General features: G+C 40.9%; 1 protein-coding gene across 2 annotated transcripts in view; it reads right to left on the minus strand.

Annotated features, from left to right (window-relative positions):
• Positions 1–15,612, minus strand: part of LOC119165579 (glycine receptor subunit alpha-4) — a 212,181-nt gene that overhangs the window by 11,002 nt on the left and 185,567 nt on the right. For both annotated transcript variants that reach the window (XM_075873768.1, XM_075873767.1), the window contains exons 2-5: positions 9,820–9,930; positions 9,047–9,126; positions 7,088–7,155; positions 3,575–3,801 (exon numbers count right to left, since the gene is read on the minus strand). In XM_075873768.1, coding sequence (XP_075729883.1) covers positions 3,575–3,801; positions 7,088–7,155; positions 9,047–9,126; positions 9,820–9,881 — 437 coding nt within the window. In that variant the 5' untranslated portion in view covers positions 9,882–9,930. The remainder of the gene's footprint in view (positions 1–3,574; positions 3,802–7,087; positions 7,156–9,046; positions 9,127–9,819; positions 9,931–15,612) is intronic.

A 15,612-nucleotide genomic window follows, 5' to 3' on the forward strand; every position in this document is an offset into this window, starting at 1 on the left:
AACTCCCTAACGAATTGACTCACAAGAACACAGATAAGGCCGTAACTCTGACTCACTGAAAAAAAATTCTTGTGATCTTCTATACGAGCGAGTCTGGTTAAAAAAAATTTGTGGACTTGAGCCGCGGTGAGCACCAAGCAGAAAATATAGTTCTTGAGTGACAATGACTTAGCTCAACTTTGTCTTGTCGACCCATAGTCTGACCAACTCTACTTCAGCGGTACTATGAGCGTTGGAACCGGCGCATCTTTACACTCAAGCCTATTTGTATATACCTCAACACGCTAGCGCTACTGAACAGCCTTCACGTTAATTGATCAGCGACCTTACTTAGAAAGGAGTTGAAAGAACTCCCTCCCTCCCCGCAATCTCTTTCACGGGAGGTTCTTGACAAAAGTACCTCGTGGTTGTCGCACATTGCGTAAAGCACCCTTACTAAATGGATGTCACTGACAACTATTGTCTTAGCCTACAAGATCAAATGGCATATTGTAGAGATCTGCTCACAAGATCAAATGTAATATTGTAGAGAACTGATTATGTGAGATAGTGGTGATAAAGAAAAACATTGACACCAAATATAAAAAAGATAGGGTAATTTTACGGTAACAGACCCATAAGTCGACTCACTCAGGCTCACTCAAACTCAGCTCAAGCCGCGAGTCTAAATCTTAGCGAGTGCCTCTGATAATATGTTGTTGAGTTTAAGTACACTTGAGTCTGGTTGATAAGTTTACTGGGTTTTCGTGCGAGTGAGTCCGGTTGAGAAAAAGTTTACTGTGTCGGAAAAAGAGTGAGTCTGGATGTGCGAAAGTTTCGCGAGTCTCAGTCTGCGTGGGCTCTCAGGACAAAATACAATTATGGGTGAGCTACTACTTTTTCGCTGACACACCCAAAGAGCTGCATTGACAACTAAATTCACTGAGTGATTTCCAGTAAAAATTGCCACAATAACTATTTACAACGTGTATTCGATCATTAGGTACAGTGCTGTTGATCTCTAAAACAGGATTTTATCACAAAAGTACATTGCAGAAATTAAGAAATACGTCATGATCAATTTCAAGTTTGTAGTTTATTTTTTTCTTTTTTCCCCTAAAGTCTGACTTTCTGTTTCCGTACGTCAATCAGCCGCGTGCTGAAACACTATAAAAGCGTATGATGGAGCAATAGTTCGTAAGACATTTAGGAAAATTATAACTGCGCTAAAAACAAATCACGAAAACGAAGTGGACTGGACGATCACAGACTAACAACTTCTTTATTGGAGAAGTACACCACCCTTTTTGAAACAAATTAAACGCATGCGCAGAGGCAAACCAGACCACGTGACAAGTCTCAAAACTTCCTACAACTAAAAATGATACTTCGCCCTTTGCTGGAAAAATACACAGGTGAGCCACTAACGCACTTATCAGGACCGTTTCTATAGCTATCTAAGATGCCTCCAAGATCTCTCTTGCTCTTTGGCTTTTGGCTCGCCCTAACACCTTGGTACTGCTTAAGATGGACTTGCATTCCCACCGGCAAGGGCCACAACAAATTGGTAAGTGCCTCCCACTCCCGTCTCCTAATGAATAACCACGCTCGATCAAATACACATAAATAAAACTTCCAAAACTTCCAGTCTCCTTCACACAAACCCTTCCAAAGGTTAGGGGAAACTCTTGGACCACTCGCGTTATACAGGGTACATACGCACTTCTGTGCCCAACATCAGATCGTTCATTGTTTACTTTGTTCGCGTTAGACATGCCGCAAAAACGCGATAACTTGCATGGCGCTGAAAAACCGAATCGACCCCGTATCTTTCCGCTTGATGTCATGTGATTCCTTGCGTAGTTATGGCATCACTTCGAATTTTCGCCTTTCACTCTTTTCTGATTGTTTTCCCTGATGTGCCCTTGCGTTATCGTCAGCGGCCATGGACAAGAGTGAAAGGGGGAAGGGCAAAGTGAGTCAAACAAGGTATCGCATGGCATTAAAGAGGTGGCAAGAAGATGCGGTGTCAATTTTGTTTTTTCAACGCCTTGCAAGTTATTGTGTTTTTGCGGCATGACCGATGCGAGCAAAGTAAACAATGGGCGAGGTGACGTTAAGCACAGACGTGCATATGATACCCTGCCTAACGGAGTGGTCTACGAGTACCCCCGGACCTGTGGAAGGGTTGCTGTGATGCAGACTGGAAGCAGTAATAATATTCGGTTGATGGAGCATGCTAATTCATTAGGAGACGTGAGTGGGATGCACCTAGCAGTTCATTGTGGTGCATGCACACAGGGATGCAAGCCCATCATCAGCAGTACCAAGATGTTAGGGCGAGCCAAGAGCTAAAGAGCAGGAGAGTGCTTGGAGGCATCCTGTGCAGCTAGGCATTGACCTGATAAGTGCGATAGTGACTTATTGTTGTATCTTTCCAGCAATAAAGGAGATTTCAGATTTATTTGGTGGAAGTCTTGGAACTTGTTACGTGGTCTTGTTTGTCTTTGTGCATGTGTTTAGTTTGTTTTAGAAAGGGGTGGTGTACCTTTCCAATAAGCCACTCGTTAGTCTGCAATCGTCCTGTGCCCTTCGTTTTCGTGCCTCGTTTTTCGCGCTGTAATAATTAAAAAAAACGCTTTGCAGGTGTGTTAAGAAAGGCATAAAAACACCATAGAATTCAAGCATCTTTCTCCTAGAGACAAAAATTATGCGTGTAGGCGTAAATACTTCATGTACTCAAAGTTACATTGCAATGAGTAATTAGTAAAAACCCATGATATCCGGGGTTTACCGTCCAAAAACCACCATATGATTAAGAGAGACGCCATAGTGGCTCGAGGTCTCCGGAAGTTTCCGCCATCTGGGGCTCTTTAACATGCACCCAAATCTAGGCACACGGGCCTACAGCATTTTCGCCTCCATCAAAGTTTGAGTAAAAGCTCTTAAACTTGGTTATTTCAATATTAATATGGATGTTCGTTCATGTGGGAAAGTGGAAGACCATATAAATGAACTGTTTTTTTTTAGGTGCAGCATAATCACCTGCACCTAAGGGTTTCCAAAATGTACTTGCTCGCCCGCGGCATAACTACACGCCACAGGAATACATTCAGCGCAATTGAGTAATGAAAATATCAGCTAGCATTCTCACTTTAAATCACATTTGATTTTCTCACAATAATAAACACTGCAACATGTTTTGAATAACATCACATTTGGAGAAAAGGCGGGCAAATGAATTCTGTTCGTTCCCACAGAATGTAATTGCAAATAACACGAGTACTCTAATTACGAACAACACGAGTAAGCAGCTCAGTAAAACCAGTGGCAGGCCTAGTTGTTGTCTGCTCATTGACATAAAAAAGAAGCGTAACCTTTAAGAAATGACTCGACAGAGAACAGAAAAAAGACGTCGTTTCCAATTTTACCTAGATCCTTTATTGATACACGTCTTTTCTGTATTTCATGTGTGGTGACCTTTACCTGATAACAAGCTACGAGAATAGCACATCTTTCACAAAATTTCAATCGTTCGATAGCTGCTCCAACGACTAAGTAAAAATGTGAAGTCAAAAACACATGTGTTTCTTACTTGACCATGTAGAGAATACGCCTGTCCGAGTAGAGCCATATGTAGTGATTGGGTATGGTCATCTCCTGGAAAGTGACACGCTTGGCGTTCTTGAAGAACGAGTCCGGCCGCCACATTCGCTGCAGCCAGCTGACAGGCAGCAGGCGGTATTTGGACGTCATGTTACGTGGAAGGCGCAGACGGTGGTCGTGCCACGTTTGTGACATGAATATGTCGGCGACGTACGTCTGCGTGAAACATGCCGCGTCGCCGGTTATCCTGCAATCCATCAGTGCCCCCGATACGCCATCCTCACGAGTCAGCGAGACGTGCTATACTAGAACGTCGATACATCGAGCGAACAAAAGTAGCCGAAAAAAAAAACGTGACCGATCCCTTTTTCAGGAAATCAGTACAGCACGAAAGTGAAACGTGTCTTGTTGAGCTTTCGTTGAGCGCTGTTGCGCCATAAGGGTGAAGAAATGAAGCTACAGCAGCATATTGCGAACTAACGCGAAAAACAGCAAGCAGCTGTAAACTTGCAGAGAGCACGCACGAGCTGTGCATGCACTAAACGAGCGCGAAGTACCAGCTGTCACAGCTAGATATTTGAAGCATCTTTCTTTGAGTTCAAACAGAAAGAAAGATGCACGAAACGAAAGTACGAGATTACACAGGACAAGCGTGAACAAGTGTCAGAATTCTTTCTTTTTCGTGTGTGGGTAGCGTGCTCTTTTCGTAAACACGGCCGTGCAGTGAGCGAAGAAACCTTTGTGCTCTCTTGACTTACAAGTCTGACAAGCGTGTTTGCAGAAGAGACCCGACTCCCTGGTCGTGGCGCTCATCGAAAAGTCAGAGGCGACAACCTTTAGTGCGTGGACAACGTGAGCCCCTAGCGCCATCTCGATACTTATGCCAAAAGCGTGGAGAATTTGGGAACCTCTAAGAATCATCGAATGGTATATCGTTTATGTAAATTGCTTGCCGTTGGCACTTCCGACATCGTACGCTTCGTGGTCTAGTTGTTAGCGTCGCACGTTGTAAATCGAGTGGTCACTAGTTCGACGCCACGCGACATTTGCTTCTCGATTTCTTTGCAATCTGTTAGTATGTATTTTACAACGTCATATCTGTGACGGAAATACGTCAGTGCAGCCGTGTGGACTTTGGCGTAAAATACTTTCATTATAAAAAACGGTGCCCTCACTTTAGTGTTGCCAAGGCTGCAGGAGAAGTTCACCAAACATCATGCCGGAGAGGTTTCGAAGGAAATGCTGAGCTGGCAGTCATCGTTGTTTCTCTTTATTTCTATTTTTCTTTCTTTTTCTATTTTTCTGTCAGCCTCTCTCTCCGTTATTTCTTTTCTTTTTGTGTAACTTTCTTTCGGTTTCGTTCTTTGTTGCTATTTTTTTATTTTTTTGTCTTTATTTGTATTTTCCTCTCTCTCTTTCTTGTTTTCTCTCTGGACTCTTTCTCATTCATCCGAGCTAGTGCTTTCCAAGCTGGACAAATAGGCGCACGTGTTCTGGGAGTAAAGCGCATTATGAGGCAGAGGATCAAAAGAACCCGTGGCCGCGGATATACTGCCTGCCGGACGACCATCGCCTTGGTACTAGCTCACGGAGGCTTTCCGAGCTGAAAGAGCTCCGCTGCTAAAAGTGTCATTGCGGTAGCGTTACGCCTTAATGAAGCCAAGCTCTGGGGATGGCGTGTCTTTCAGGAAATCCGATAACTGTGCCTGATCATCGGTACTTCGCAAAAGATGAACTACTCTTTGAGCAGGCAACTTTTTGATGCCGGGCCTACGGAAAACGAGTGAAGATTTTATGAGCAGGAATATGATGTGAAAAAAACTGGTGAAACCGCTCTATCATGCTTGTCTCTTTGAGGAAAACCATTAGCAGAACGCACTAACTGTGGCTAAAAGAAAAAAAAAGAATGTTGGCGAAGCCTTGTATTTTTATACTGCTCCTTAACTGATGAAAATACATTCACAAATCAACTTAGCAAACTCAGTACAAGCATCAGTAATGAAAATGGTCGTAAAAAATGGTAGTTCTAATTAGTTAGAGATCAAGTTCGTAACCACAATTTCTATAGGGGACATGCGGGCACCTACTTCTATTATTTGTCCTCCGTGAAACACCCCCTCTATTCATATTTCGGAAGAGAGAAGGCCCTAGCCCCCCTTTCCCACTGAATATGAGCCTGTCGGAGAGGTATGACAATGTTAACAGCTAATATTTTCCTTCATTGTGTAGCGCTCTGACAAGCTCTTGGGACGATGTGCTGTTAGCCTCATGTTCAGTGAAATGGACGCTTCATTATCATTGCAATAAAAGATGGTAGATTTCGAGGCGGAAACCATCGGTGTGACCTAAAAAGATAACAATCACGATTATAGTGTGACACTTCAGAGAGGAAGATCATACTGATCAGGCGGGGTATGGCTTCACGTCTTCTAGATTAAGAGAAAATAACAGTTACGTATTAGATCAGTGGAGATGGACAGAAATTTACGTTGCAAGAATAACAAACTTCAAGAGATAAGGTCGTATTCGTTGGCGCAAAGGTTTCAGCTGCGCTTTCGTAATCGCTAATTTATACCAACAGGCCCAAATGACAGTTATTCCAAGTGATGACAGATCACTACCTGAGCGCCATAACCTGCTGAATTGAAATGACACTAAATATATGTATAAATGTTTAACGCACACGCAATCAAGAGTTGCAGATGTTTATACAACCAGTTCTTTGCACTAGCGCAATGATGTCAAACAATAACACGAGTATAGCAACACAAGAAGCGATAAGCTGATATGAGGCGCTGATTCTCCATAGGATGGTAGCCCTTGACGCTGCTAAATAAATCAACTTCGGCGCATGGCACCTAGCTACATTTGACGTTAGCCCGACGTGATGGTTGTATCATAGGAGTATATATGTAATGTCTTTGAAAATGAATAGCCAGCACTGCAACTGCAATTGACAATTCAAAAACAATAAGGTCTATTTGAAAAGTACTTCCGAGACCTGGCGCGGCTCTGTGGTGGAAAGCTTGGTTGCCACACAGAGTACTTGGGGTTCATTCGTGCTCGGACCCTGATATTTATTAGTTGCATTCACCGGGTGAACGCTGTCTTTGTCAGGTTTTTCTTAACGCCTGTGCGTTAAAATTGCCCATGTTTGTTCTCACCGTTCCTGGGTAGTTACTAAGTCTGAATCACATGTGGCCCATACCCGCTTACCAGTGGCACATACTCGTCCGCCGGTATGTGCCGCTTCCTTGAGGAAAGTGTCCGACGACGTACGTGACGGCGTTGCGACAATATTTATGTCTTGACCAACGAGTTTTATTTGTCAAACACGCTTAGCATCACTTACTAATTTTGTTCATGCCAAGGTATAGGGTGATCACGGCAACACCCAGGCGTGAGCGGCTAGACAGAGAGGTAGATAGATACGCAGATAGATGCCAAAAGTGCTAGCAGTACGCGAAGAAGTGCTTGGCATTGAATAGGTGAACTGACTTACCATCGATCCTTCATCAATGGAATCTAAGCTGAGCACCGTGACGTGGAAGCTGACGACTGTAGGATTTCCTGTTTGAACAGCGGAAACACAAAATATCATGTCTGATTTAAGTATGTGTTCACAAAATAGTTTTTTTTATGTTACACTAAAGCTGCCCGTCAGACCGTATAACCAAGTTTTCATTAAGAACTAGGTGTTTGTGTTACCTAGTTCAGTAAATATATACCCATAATTTTTTAAATTAAAGTTTAGTTGGATATGTCAAAGTTAAAATAACTTCACAGAATCCTTAAGTACTGCTGATAACACCAGCCGCTTCTTTTAATAGCTGAGAAATTAACGCACAGGGGAACGTGTAGGAGCTTGGAGGTGAAAGCGGTCTTGTTTAAATAGTAGCAAATGCAGAACATGGTATTTTTTTAGATAACGACACCAATATTCTCTGTTACTTCAGCAAAAAAGACCTTAATTCTATGTGCCACGAGAAGCTTCAAGAGCCCCATGGAAAGTTCAAGGAAACTTTTGAGCAACTCTATACCTATCCAAATCATAACAACCGAAGGCGTTGAGATTTCACTTATTACAAAAGAAGACAAAACACCGTTCCCATTTCACTACTGCTGATGGTATTCGGTGCTGTCACCTTCATGTCAAACAAGGCTTTCAAACAAGGCATAATTGGTGGCCATGATGGATGAAGGGTAACACGAAAGTATGAAGAAAATAAAGCGGAGGACGTACACCTCCTATTAGAAGTTTCGACAGCACATTCAGTTCAAAGCTTTTCGAACTCTTGTAACTTCCTTCTCTTATTGAAGCTTCTATATTCACCTGAATTTCTGACTTCTTTTACGTTACCTAAACCACAAGAGAAGGTGGGAGGACGTCGTACTTTTCATAGCAATCAACCGTCACGTTCTGTACTCTCACCTCCTCTTGGGGCCCATGCCTTTCAAAGCACCTCAGCAAAGTTTCGAATAACTGTACGATTCTTCAAGGTGGTGGAACGAACGTTTTTCTTTAAGTTGTCTTTTCGTAGCACTGCAAAATTACTGTCATGTTTTATTTAGAAAAGGAGAAAAAAAGTTTTCACAACGCTCTCTACTGGTTGTTTTATTTATGCTATAATTTGAACCTAAAACAACGATAACAGCGTAAGTTGATTGACAGCTTAAATTGCGCCCTTCGTTTCTCACAAAAGTTCCATTAATATTTTGCATTTTCGTTTGGAATACGCGCTAGTACTGTACGTTGGAATACGCATTATTGCTCACGATTCATGGCATCGGTTGTTCTGAATCATCAGGTTTTTCCGGGACCGAAAAAAACAGAAATCTTTGTGTTCCACTGGGAAACGAAATATTCAATGACGTTCTGGTTTGTGTTTTTGTTCCGAGCAATAATTTTGCGTTTTCATTTTTTTTATTTTCAGTTTTGGACTTATTCTATTTCGACACATTGGGCTTCTTACACCGATGTTATCTTTTACAACAGGCTTCTTACACCGATAGCACCTTCTACAAAACCACAAACTCTGTGTACTCTCGCACTCCGAATAGGAACCATTCTGAGTAACAAAGTAAAGGAGTAACAACGTCATTGACAGGACTAAAGGAAGCAAAAATAGATAGATGACTGTCCCTTTAGTTTTCCAGTTCAGTTTTTTTTCTTACTTATTTCCTACTAGCAGTCATTGTACAGGTACCAACAGCCACAAGTAAGTGCTCCAGTCCAGTATTGGAGTTCATCGATGAATGAACATAATGAATTGGTATTCATAGTGTATTATCACGCGAGTATTAAAACACAAGCCAGGCATGTGCTGAACAGTGCTGGTAATCTGATACCTAAAATTACAGTAAAAAAATTCAGCGACCAATCCCACTTGAATAGCTGTGAATGAACATAGCACAAGAAACAGCAACACAAACCGCCGTAAGAGAGACCAGAAAAAATCACCATTTTCTTTCGGAGGCTCCAAGCTGTCGTAGTCTCCGGGATTCTCTGGTAGGATTGATTCCAAGTCCAATGGCTCTGTCCTGGAACAAAAACGGCTGTTTGAGCAAAACGTTAGATGACCCATCAGCGAATAAATAATGATATCGCACTTCACGAATTCACACGATATCATCAGCAGCATGACTGCTGAAAATACAGAAATACACAGCTACTGAAATAAATATATCTTCAGGCTGTAATACTTCATCATCATCAGCCTCACTACGCTAATGCAGGGTGAAGGCCTCTCCCATGATCCGCCAATCAACCCGCTGTAACATTTAGTGAACCCAAGGCTCAAACAGCAAGGCCGGTTTGACTAGACATATGGTTCTTTGAAGTACGTTAATGAAATACGTAAAGCGCCTTTTCATGTGAGCTATTGCTCCCTCTTGTTATCGAACGGTGCCTTAAAAGACGCTATAATTTAGAACTCCATAAACTTCGGCAACCTGCGGTTCATTACAGCGCTCATAAATATAAGTACATGAACTCTGCCATCCTGTCATATAGATCATATCCAGTCAAGCATGCTTTATTGTTCTGCAGAAAAGCTGCCTCAACGTGGCAGCATTACTGAGGAGGACAGAGACACCGCTTTTGGCTGTTGCTGGACTGGCACCATCTTTTCAACCTTGCGCTGTGTATCATAAATATATTAATAAACAAGCTACTGATAAAAATGCCTTAATGGTGGAGGTACTGATGGGTGGGTGAGACGAGCACTAGAATACCTCGTGAAGTCCATGATGAGGCACAGTATCCAATAAAGGAGGAATGCTCGCTGGCATTTCATAGCGAGGCTAACCGCAGGCTGGTTCCATTGGCCCCAGGAGGCAGGTGCCCTGCATGTACAAAACATAAAATGCATCATACAATGAAACCTATCAACACGACAACACCAAAATTCAATAGACGGATGGATGGATGGATAGATGGATGAATGGATATGGCTGTACCCTTTACATCGGGCGGTGCCTAGCGCCACCAAGCCGTAATACTTAATGAACCAAAAACTAGATTTATTTTTTTCCTTAAAAAGTGAGTTTCAGGATTCGTACTTTGCAGTGAAGAGTTTAATTTTCACTCGTGCCTTGACTTTAGCCACCAATCAGACTACCTCCTTTTAGTTAGGTATACCCACTTAAAGTCTATTTTGCCCTTCCGCTCCCTAAACCCCAGTGCTTTGAAAAACTCTGCGCCATCATCCTGAACTATAGGGTGAAGCCCTTTACAGAACATTATCAAGTGTTCGGCAGTTTCTTCTTCCTCTCCACACGCACTGTATACTGTGTCTACTCCTTCGTATTTGGCCCGATATGTCTTGGTTTGCTGTACTCCCGTCCTGGCCTCAAACAGTAGAGAACGGCCTCGAGTATTATCATAGATCCTTTCCTTGGCAATTTCCTGCTTAAAAGATCGATAGATCTCTAGTGCGGACTTCTTAATCATGCCCATTCTCCACATGTCAGTCTCCATTTCCTTCACTTTCTTCTTAACCGACAGTTCTTTTTGGTTCGGCCACCAGCTGTTTTTTAAGTATTTACCAGTCAACTTCCTGGTTCGCTTCCTCCATTTTGTATCGATATTCTTCATATACAAGTAGCTGAAAACCTTCCTAGCACAACGCTCCTCCCCCATTTCTCTCAATCGCTTATCTTGCTGCTAGCTTCCCTGCCCTCAAATGATGTCCATCCCATATCACCTTGTACTCCCTGATTTGGTGTATTCCCGTGAGCTCCTAAAGCAAGCCTACCTTTTGCACGTTGCTTAATTTCTAATCCTGCTTGAACTTCTGATCTCATGCACAAGACCGCATTACCGAACGTCAGCCCAGGAACCATGACCCCTTTCCATATTCCTCTCACAACATCATACCTATTGTAATTCCACAGTGCCCTATTTTTCATCACTGCTGCATTCCTGTTACTTTAGTCGTCACGTATATTTCGTGTTCCCTCAGGTACTCGGTCCCATTGTTTATCCATGCACCCAGATATTTGTATTTATCTGTTATCTCTAGCGTTACCTGCTGTATTTTAAGCTCACTACCTTCGTTGTGATTGAAAATTATGACTGCTGATTTTTCCTTACAAAATCTAAAATCTAACCAATCTCCCTCATTACCGCAGATGTCCATCAATCTTTGCAAATATTCCTTGTTGTTGGCCATTAGCACTATGTCATCTGCGTACATTAATGCTGGTAGTGCCTGATCAATAAGTTTTCCTTGTTTGGCTAAAGAGAGGTTGAAGCCCAGTCCACTTCCTTCTAATTTGGCATCTAATCCTTGTAGGTGCATCATGAATAATAAGGGTGACAGGGGGCATCCCTGCCTAAGCCTCCGTTATACCTCTGCCGGCTTGGATACCTGTTTTTCCCACTTTATAACTACCTTGTTACCTTTATAGATACTCTTTAAAAGATTAGTGACTACTTCTTCCACGCCTAGTGTGTCCAGTATTCCTCACAATTCCTCTTGAACCACGCTATCGTACGCTCCCTTGATATCCAAAAATGCTAGCCACAGGGGCCTGTGTTCCTTTTCTGCTATTTCGATGCACTGCGTCAGTGAGAACAGATTGTCTTCCAACCTCCTGTGTTTGCGAAACCCATTCTGCTGTTCCCATCTTCAAAATTCAGCGCCGCCTATCGAACGAAACCGAAACCACAATTTTTCCGCCATGTCTTGTTCACCCAAGGGACGCTCAATGGCGTACCGTCTCAATGCTGTACACGTCCTGCAGGAAACACTCATCAACATCGCTGGGAGAAACAGCCCATCAACTCGCACGTGTGAACAAGTTATGGTGGAAGAGCCATGTTGCCGGACTGAATTTTTTAAAAGGTCTATTTAAATACACGGCACTGTATTACTGTACTACGTTTCTAACATCAGGTGTGCAACACTAAGGATGCTATGCCAGAAGTTGGGCTAACGAGGTGTGTGATTGCGCTCGTCTCGTGCTTGCCTTGAGTTGTTGAAAGCGCTAGTGTGAGCAGAGCATGGGCTCGCGCATGATGCGTCGTGACTCGCTACAAACAAAACTAAAAAAAGCAAAAAGAGATCTCAAATGACCCAGAACGACTTATTTGTTAAATTATTATGTGGTTAAGCATCTTAAATGAGCATCGTGTACTCAGGCTGAATAGGAAAAGAAACCATCTTACAGGCAGTAATGCCATGGTGTGAAAGTATCTACTGCAAAACGCCTCGCTAGACTGCACAGCGTTGCACACGATGTATGAAACGAAGTATAGTGAACAGTTTTTCTTGAAACTTCAAATAATATAAAGGCGTAACAAGTAGGCCGTTATATTATAGGTGAAGCAGCTTATGCTGAAGTTCCATCTGGCGCGCGGAGTGAGCACTCTTACACCGCATGCACGTGCCCTCCCCAATTCTCTCCTCTCCTACGCTCCCCGCTCTCTCTCACTCCCGAATTGTCGGCGAAGGCAACTAAACGCCTCCTCAGCAGTGCGGTGCCCGTACCTCCACTGCGCACACGCATCTATCTCTGCTTTCCTGTGCCCACCGTGGATACGCGTTCCACGTTTCCGTGACACAGAGCACGTCGGCTTGGTTCGTAGCCGTTGATTGTCAGTCTTGCGGCGTTCCACATTTACGTGAGATGGAGCGCATCTGCTTGGTTAGCAAGCTAACACGTTTTATACCTCTGGTGTGTCTTTTGAGGAACTGGCTCGTTAGCAGTGCCTTTCACTGTTTACAAACACAAGAAAATTCACACACCAGGAAGTGAAAACAATAATTAAAAACCTAAAAAGACGTTTTTCTAATACCAGATAATTTAACGACAGAATTCATTAAATATTGAATAAAAAATGCCCTCTTTTTGAATATTTTTAACCGTTGTTTAAAATTGGGATAATTTTTAAGGGCTTGAAAGTCTCAAAAATAAAAATATTCTCTGAAAAGAAAAATCAAAATATTCCTTCAGACTACTGACCGATTGCAATAAACTCAATATTTCGGAAGACTTTAGAAAGCCTACTCAGAGACCGCTTATGTCACTCCTTAAAAATCAAACTATTACCTAAAACTCAACACGGGTTGAAGCATGGGACTTTGACAACAAACGCGTTAGAGAGTATAAAAAGAAACTTAGGTAAGACTTTTCTTTATAAAGAAGTAGCTTTATTATATCTATAAATATCAAAAAAGAATTCAGTACCATTGACAAAAAACAAATAATCAGGTACTTAGAAGAATATAATTGCCCAAATATTTATTAAAATTAACGAATTCAATTATGACAAATCAGAGAACTTTGTACAAAACTGAAGATAATGAGAATACGTATTGCTTAAAGAAAGGATCCCCACAAGGATCCCCATTAGGTCCATTACGTTGGACTATAATGATAGCAGGAGTGTTCAAGAAAAATATCCAGGAAAAACACACGTGCAAGCATTCGTCGAAGACAACAGTAATATTTAAAAGAACCCCTAAAAGAAACACACAAGATAAACCAAATCCAACACTTAGTTTAATACATAAATGAGGGCACGAATAAAACATGGAATTAAGTGCAGCATAAACAGAATTTATCGTACTTAAAAGAAAATAATCAAAAAGCCCACCCATACCAAAATTAGGAGGTGATAGAATAAAAAGGACGCAACAATTAAAAATGTTAGGAGTAATATTAGATGAGAACATTTCTTTCCTTTCTTATTTATACTATATTGAAAAGAAAGTAATTGACCAAACAATCAGCTTAAATAATTTCACTGGTAAGAATTGATGTATCAAAAATGAAAAACTTCGAAAAACATATACAAAAGGAGCGGAAAAAATAATATCTTATGCAGCCCCAGTTCAGTATGAAAACACAACAACAGTAATAAAATTGAAATCATTACAACGAAAACTATTACTTTCAATAACTAAAGCCTATAAACACTATCGAATGATGCATTAAATGTCTTAGCTAATGTACCAGCAGTACGGTTTAGAATAGGGAAAGAAAAAGAAATTTATATTAGGTTAAACAATAGAAAAAATTTATTTGCAATGATATTGTATTTGATGCATATTCTATCACTAAAGGATTTACCAGCGGGAAATTGATTCTTCCAAAAGATTAAGATTTAATTTTGATAGAGAGTTGAACCAAACAACAGAGTACAAAATTTATACAAACGGATCACGCAACGAACTTGGAGCTGGGACAGCTTTTGTAGGTATAAAGAACAAAAAATAATATGTACTACACAATTCTCATTCCCAAATTATAGCAAGAATTTTGAAGTAGAAGCAATAGAGATAACCAAGGTCATAGAGCTTATTATTTCACAGCAAAATTGAAGTACCTATCGTTTGTTGGCAGACAGTTTGTCGGTGCTTTAGGGAAAAACAACTCACAAAATCTAAACCCCTACATACTTAAAATTTAGCAATTACTGAATAAAACAACAGTAAAGCATGTTGAAGTAAACAACAAAATTATCCTAACCTAAGTAAAAAGACAGAGCGGAAACACTGGCACAAATATAGCACATGAATGGCCAAAAAAAGGCAACATAATTCGAAGAAGTAGGTATTCAAATCTCGAAAAATTTTGTGAAAAAAAATTATGAAAAAACTATGTCACAAATGGAAACAACTGTGGGCACAAGATGAAATGTCTCGGCAAAGTTTCATACATAATTGTACACAACATATTACCCAAACTCGAAATCACTTTATTGCAAAGTATCAGATTTCCCAAATATTAACGGGACATAGGCGTTTTCCTCATTATCTGTTCAGGTTCGGAATAACAAGAAATGGAGTCTGCCCTTGTAATATCGAAAAACTAGATTGATTCAGTTATTTTAATTATTTTTAATTTACTAAAATATACAGAAATATATTGAAGAAAGTGTAAAAATCTTACCAGAAAGTACGAACTCATGGACATTGTACAGGCCATGGTGGTTCTGGAGGAGACCAATTGTAATGTAAATGTGAAGAAAGAAAAGTGGGTGAAAAGTTGACGTGCCGTGGCACGGCGCGTTATCTTTTCACCCACTTTTCTTTCTTCACATTTATATACACTTCGTCTAATCACTTCCCCCACGCATTTCTTGGCATTATTGATATATATATATATATATATATATATATATATATATATATATATATATATATATATATATATATATATATATATATATATATATATATATATATATATATAGGTATGGGATATGGCACAACAGGAGCGTTGTCAACAAGGATAAATATATTTATTTCCCAACAGTTTCAGGAGGGGACCTCCCTTCATCAGGGGATGAGTTATAACTCATCCCCTGATGAAGGGAGGTCCCCTCCCGAAACTGTCGGGAAATAAATATATTTATCCTTGTTGACAACGCTCCCGTTGTGCCATATCCCATACCTTCACGAAGACTAACTGGCCCATTGAATTATTACTCCCGCTATATATATATATATATATATATATATATATATTTATTTATATATATAAAATATATATATATATATATCTTATAACTCTATA

Source organism: Rhipicephalus microplus, chromosome 9 (assembly GCF_043290135.1).
Source record: "Rhipicephalus microplus isolate Deutch F79 chromosome 9, USDA_Rmic, whole genome shotgun sequence".
Lineage (NCBI taxonomy): Eukaryota > Metazoa > Arthropoda > Arachnida > Ixodida > Ixodidae > Rhipicephalus > Rhipicephalus microplus.